Genomic DNA, 5,852 nt, shown 5'->3' on the forward strand with positions numbered 1-5,852 from the left:
CAATCTAACTATAGTAAAAATATTATTATCGATTAAAACTCAGTGTAAAAGATAACCGGGATACTGCAAAAAATATTCACCATTTATTTATATTTTACCATTAAATATTATTTAGTTTTACAATTATTATATATTCAAAATATGAATCAGGTTATTACATTAAAAATAAAATTTAGATATTTTCTAACAACTTTATTTTCCTTATATTCTTGTTTACAATTTTAAGGATTAATGCATATGTTTAATGGTTTAGGAAATTTAGAATATATTTTCGGTCTAACATTATGATCCAAAAACATTTTTCCTATTTTAATTTTCAGCAAAAACATTTTACTGTTTTGTATTAAAATCACATTCTAATTTGATATAGCATCATTGATTTTTTTTCGTTTTAAACTTAATTAGTCATTCAGAGGATTGTTTTTTTTTTTTTTTTACTTCTAGCTGACTTTAATTCTTTTTTGTTAACTTCATACACTATTTTGATTTTTTAACTTTTTTTGTGAACAGAAATGAAAAACGTTAAATGGTCTGTTGTTGCTTAGTGTGGTATTAGTTTGTCTCCTTTTATAGTATCCTCTCATATTTTCTTACGATTCTTGTGAGGTCTATGACGAAAAAAACATTCTCTGTAATACAAAATACATACAATTCTTTTTTGCCAAATTGCAAATAAGATTCTTTATTTTGTTTAATTTTTTTTGGGGGGGGGGGCTGCCGAAGAAAAGAGTAATACAATAATCATACTAAATCCCAATTAATGAAAAGACATTTCCATGCCTAAACGCTTAGTTTATATTACATTTTTTTTTTGGTAAAGTGTATATATAACACCTTAGAACTTGCTTCACTTGATCACAACCACCTCATTTTCCTTGAGAGGCCTGTGAATGCATGTGTCGACATCAAAAACACAACCGTTGTTGTTTTAGTCGTCCTCGTCATTTCCGCTGCTAAGGTCATCTTCATTTTTCCTGGTTTTTAGATTTCTTCTCTGGTAATCACAGTTGAGTTGTTTTTGTTATCCATTGACTACAACCGTATCTCGTGTCTACCAGCTGTCGTGATCTTTTTTTTTCATCCGAATTTACGTTCCCAACCACCATTACTTTCTTTTCTCCGACGCTGATATTCGTTGTATATAGACTATGTCTAGTAAATTAGTAAAGCAAATGAATTTAAAAAAAAAATCTCAACGTTTTTTAAAATCCAGAAAATATTGGTTTCACCTTTTCCTTACTTAAGGATGAGGCCTCTCGTGGTAGAAAATGACTTTAGCACTATTGATCACATAAATTTGGATACCGGAAATATGCAAACACTTTTGTAACTCATTCACACATATAAAATCATGGTAAGAAGATCTACCTATCTGCCAAAAACAATCAATACAAATTGAAAAACTAAACTAAAGAGCACAACCAACCAAAAAATCTAAGTAAGAAAAAAGCAAGAACGCACTTGGATTGGATGGTGAGGTGATCTTTGTGATGGGCAAGACAAAGAGAGCAAAGCTCGCCGTTGGTGCAGTCTAAGTATTACATATTGCAATCGCCCTTGTGAGAGTCTACATGAAACTTGCAGCGAACAAAGAACTGCTCTTTAAGCAGAGGTTTCAGCCATGGCGGCCATCAATTATCTTCCTCCTCTGGTCCACCAGATCCCTACACCAAAACCAATACAGGTTTGATTATCTGTTTCAGAACATAAACAATTGGCATATGATTATATATATACCCCCAAGATAACATTTAAACATATCTCCTAAACCACAATCGAACTTAAAAAATATCACCTTTAATACTTCAATTTCAAAAAGTTATCATTATAGGAATCATATTAAAACCCATTATCACCATGCACCACTGTCGCAACCGGAACGATTCCCAAACTATTCTCATCCTTTTGCCACATATGTATATCCTCATATCATCTCTGGAACTCGCTACCTGCATCTTAAAAAAAAAACAGAACCTCTACACATCAATAAAAAAAGAAGAAAGAAAACAAATCTTCTAGATACGATCATTTCATTTGAAGCCACTGACTCATAAATTATTGAAAAAATTGTAACTTGGCAGACAGCATATGTTTCGGGTTGTTTTGGGTTATCAGAAAACCAAATATTTGTAAATCACAAACCCAAATACGATCTCTAGAGGTGCACACCAGTTTAAACAATGAACTCAATTTCGAACAACAGATCACCTAACATCTTTGATACATTCCACAAAAAAAAAGCTCAATAATTGCATAACCTGAATTCAAATGTGAAAATGGCAATTCACTACGTGAAAGGCATTACTTTTCTAACCTCACACCTATCAAGAAACCCAAAAATGCAACTAATCAGAGAGTTCTTACTCGTATGATTCCAAAACGGCGGACAGATCGAATAGCTTTAAAGTTATTTTTTACAGTCGCCGCAAGAAGGCACCATGACGGCTAACAAAGTTCGAATCAGCAATGGATTCCCTGATTTGAGTTGCAACGATCTCTTTGGAGAAATTTCAAAGAGCATAAATCCCCCATCCCTGCAAAGTATTGATCTTTCCTTCAATGGACTCAACGGGTCGCTTCAGTCTTGTCATTGACACAACCGTACTCAAATCTAGGTTGCGAAGCTTACGGTGACTTCTTCATCGTAGGTTTCCATTCTGGAAATGGATTGGTCTAATCAGAGATTGCAGTAGACATGAATTCTGGAAATGAAAGGTCACAAAACCCCAAAAACAAACCAAATGAAAAAAAAACGAATTGTGAGGATGATGTTTAAGGCATGGGGGTTTACCTTTTTATAGGTGGATATACACCGCCTATAAGAGAGCATTGAATGTGAAATCATGACTGGTGTGAATCGATGGAGTTAATAAGTTTCTTAAAGGCTATTAATCAAGGCATTGTTTTGGAGCATAAGAACCAAATACGAACCGACGCAATCTGAGCTTCACTCAGAGATTATTCATGATGTCTCCTGAATCTCCCGAAACTCCATTCTCCGGAGATGTGAACGAACACACGTTAACCCTAATAGAAAACGCGGCGTTTAATCTAGGCGAAGCTGATATATTATGGTGCGGGCTCAACGAAGAGAAGAAACGGCCCAAAAAAACTAAAGCCCGAACGATGAAGAACATACTAAAATGAAACGGCGCGTTTTAAAAGGAGGACACGTGGCGTCGCCTTCTCACCTTATTTAGTGACATGGCAAGAGGAGAAGAGAGTAGAAGTTTCTTTATAGTATTAGATTACAAATATGGTCAAATACATAAATATTTTAAAGAGAAAACATAAACATTTTTATGATCAAACCTTTCATTACTTGCAACTTAAGAGTTCAAAATTACAAGGGATTAAGAGCAGCAAGAGCTGATTTAGCTAAGGAATCAGCAGCTTCATTGTTAAAACGCGGTACAAAAGAGTAAGAGATAGAGTTCAAGGATCGACTCAAAATGCCAATGTCGTAGAGGATGCCTTGAATTGCAGTCACAGAGGAGTTTCCTGTGATGAGATCCGCGAGACTTTTGCAATCTGTAACACAGAGTAAGTCTTTGAAACCTGCATTAATAGCAGAGGAGATAGCATCTTTCATGGCCAGTGCTTCTGCAACCATAGATGATGCAAGAAAGCTTCGATTCGAAGAACCTTGGAGGAGCGTAGCACCAGACCTGTTTTTGATGAGCCATCCCATCCCTGCCCTTCCAGTGACCGGGTCCCAAGCACCATCAGAAAACATCATATTTGAGTTCTGTTTTAGTATTGGTAGCGGTCGAGTGTTTTGAGCATGGGGAGTAGCAGGTGATGTTACAATCGGAGGCTTGATAGGCTGAGAAAACATAAACATATTTTCCAGTTTTATTTTTTATATTATGGATATTTTGGTCCACCTTCTTTGTTTTTCCAGTTATCATAACAAGGACATTTTTTTTCTTTATGTCCATACTTTCCCGATGGCACGCATAAATACTTTTACAACTATAATTACAAAAGAATATGCATGGCTCCTTGTGAGATCGCATCAGAAATCGCATGGTCACCGATCGATCTTAGAGAGGTGTTAAGAAATTCAGTCATCACTTCATTCACACCCACAGATTTATACGATAGATTCATGTAGATAAAAAAAAATCTTGGAGATTATCTCAATCTTAGAAGAGAAGTTAGCATTATATAAAAATACTTGAAATGTACGTTTTAGAGAAGTTAGGATTATATGAAAAAACTAGAATAAAAACATTTGGAATTGTGAAAGGAAAATAGGTAAGAAGAGAACGAAACAATATAGTCTTGAATGATTAATTTTGTCTCACGTTGTAATTAAAATGGCAATGCGTTTTCCACAAAAATATGAAAATATATTTTTTTGGAAATAAGAAAAAACGAACCCTCTAATACACACCAAAAGGCCAAAAAAATACTCCCTCCGTCCCACTTTAAGTGGAGTTTTAGGAAAAATTTTTTGTTCCATTTTAAGTGATGTTTTCAAATTTTTAGATAAAAAATAAATGCATTTTAATATTTTTAATTATTTATATTCTGTAGTATAATTGTTTATTGGTTGAAATTACTTTAATCATTATTGTTTTTAGGTAAACGAGAAAAATAAAATAAAAGTTTGTAATTTCTTAATTAACGTGCAAAAACCTCAAAACTCACTTATTTTGGAAAAGAGGGAGTATGTTGAACCACATAATTTTGAATCTCAAACATTTAATGTTTAATCAATTTTTTTATGATATTATGGAACCAGATTTTGAGTTTATAGGAATATGGGAGACTGTTTTCCCTTTATGTATGTCACATATTTAGTCTTGCAATGAACATATTTTATTTGGTATTACAATTACAATTATGGTAAAATACATAAATAATTTAAAGAGAAAGCATTAACATATTTTCCAGTTTTATTTTTGATATTATGGACATTTTGGTCCACCTTCTTTGGTTTTTATGTTATCATAACAAGGACATTCTTGTTTATTTCCATACGTTCCGGATGGCACGCACAAACACTTTTTACAACAATAGTTACAAAAGAATATGCATGGCTCTTTGTGAGATGTTGCTGAGCATCGGAAATTGCATGCATTCGGACATTCTACACACAAATACAAACAACATTAAATAAATCACTGTGTAGTCATTAACTATGTAAAAGAAAGATAAAACTTTTTAAAAGAACATTACGTTCTGGTTTAAGTGAACCTTCTCCTCCACCCTGAAATGTTTTAGGTGACACGTTAGTTTGTTGATGACAAAATTGAATACATTATTATACAAATACATATAATTATGATTTATGAAGATATATACCACATGTATAGGAGAGGCTTCAGATGGACTCTCTAGATTATCGGCCTATAGAAAAAATAAACAGAAATTAAAAACTGATTCTTTACTGAAATTATAAACCTAAAGAAGATGAAAAAGTATTTGATTATTACACTGGAAAGCTGAGAAGCAAAAAACAAACTGAATACAGTGAGGACAACAATGAGCTTCATCATTCTTATTTTTTGTTCTCTTGTATTTTTGTTTTTAACCTTTCATGTATTTCACCGTTGATGGTTATCTATTTATAGCAAAAAAAAATTGGCTTACTATAGAAGATTTTTAATAGCAACGGAATTTATAAATAGGTCAAAACATATATTATTATTCCAAATTTGATAAATATATATTGGTCAAAACATATAATATCATTCTAAAATTGTTAAATACATAATGGTCAAAACGTATAGTATCATTCCAAAATTGCTAAATACATAATGGTCAAAACATATATTATCATTCCAAGAAAATATGTTCCATCATAGTTAAATATATATTAAAAGTTGACAGAAAAATAAATA

The 5,852-nt window shown here is 32.6% G+C and overlaps 1 protein-coding gene and 1 long non-coding RNA gene across 20 annotated transcripts; both read right to left on the reverse strand.

The window, feature by feature from the left end:
• Window positions 1-733: 733 nt before the first annotated feature.
• On the reverse strand, window positions 734-3,087 carry LOC108848830 (uncharacterized). Of its 19 annotated transcripts, none has more exons than XR_008946007.1 (5): window positions 2,932-3,087; window positions 2,792-2,847; window positions 2,365-2,702; window positions 1,230-1,949; window positions 734-1,146 (listed from the first exon to the last, which is right to left on the reverse strand). It is a non-coding gene; the product is annotated as an uncharacterized LOC108848830 (long non-coding RNA). The 19 variants fall into 19 exon arrangements; XR_008946006.1 differs by having other exon boundaries at window positions 2,365-2,657; window positions 2,932-3,086; XR_008946002.1 differs by having other exon boundaries at window positions 1,230-1,664; window positions 1,796-1,949; window positions 2,365-2,657; window positions 2,792-3,052.
• A 1,829-nt stretch (window positions 3,088-4,916) lies between these two features.
• Window positions 4,917-5,616, reverse strand: LOC108838628 (gibberellin-regulated protein 12-like). The gene is made up of 4 exons (XM_018611532.2): window positions 5,445-5,616; window positions 5,314-5,358; window positions 5,188-5,218; window positions 4,917-5,098 (listed from the first exon to the last, which is right to left on the reverse strand). Exons 1-4 carry the CDS (start codon window positions 5,505-5,507, stop codon window positions 4,917-4,919), a joined length of 321 nt encoding a protein of 106 aa, XP_018467034.2. The 5' UTR covers window positions 5,508-5,616.
• Window positions 5,617-5,852: the final 236 nt, after the last annotated feature.

Source organism: Raphanus sativus, chromosome 1 (genome assembly GCF_000801105.2).
Source record: "Raphanus sativus cultivar WK10039 chromosome 1, ASM80110v3, whole genome shotgun sequence".
NCBI classification, from domain to species: domain Eukaryota; kingdom Viridiplantae; phylum Streptophyta; class Magnoliopsida; order Brassicales; family Brassicaceae; genus Raphanus; species Raphanus sativus.

What these genes read in the sequence shown, in the direction of transcription:
- LOC108838628 (XM_018611532.2), bottom strand. Translation starts at nt 5,507, where the DNA reads ATGATGAAGCTCATTGTTGTCCTCACTGTATTCAGTTTGTTTTTTGCT. An exon ending in AAGCCTCTCCTATACATGTG is followed by an intron (nt 5,219 to 5,313) that starts GTATATATCTTC and finishes AAAACATTTCAG; the next exon opens with GGTGGAGGAGAAGGTTCACT. An exon ending in AGGTTCACTTAAACCAGAAC is followed by an intron (nt 5,099 to 5,187) that starts GTAATGTTCTTT and finishes ATTTGTGTGTAG; the next exon opens with AATGTCCGAATGCATGCAAT.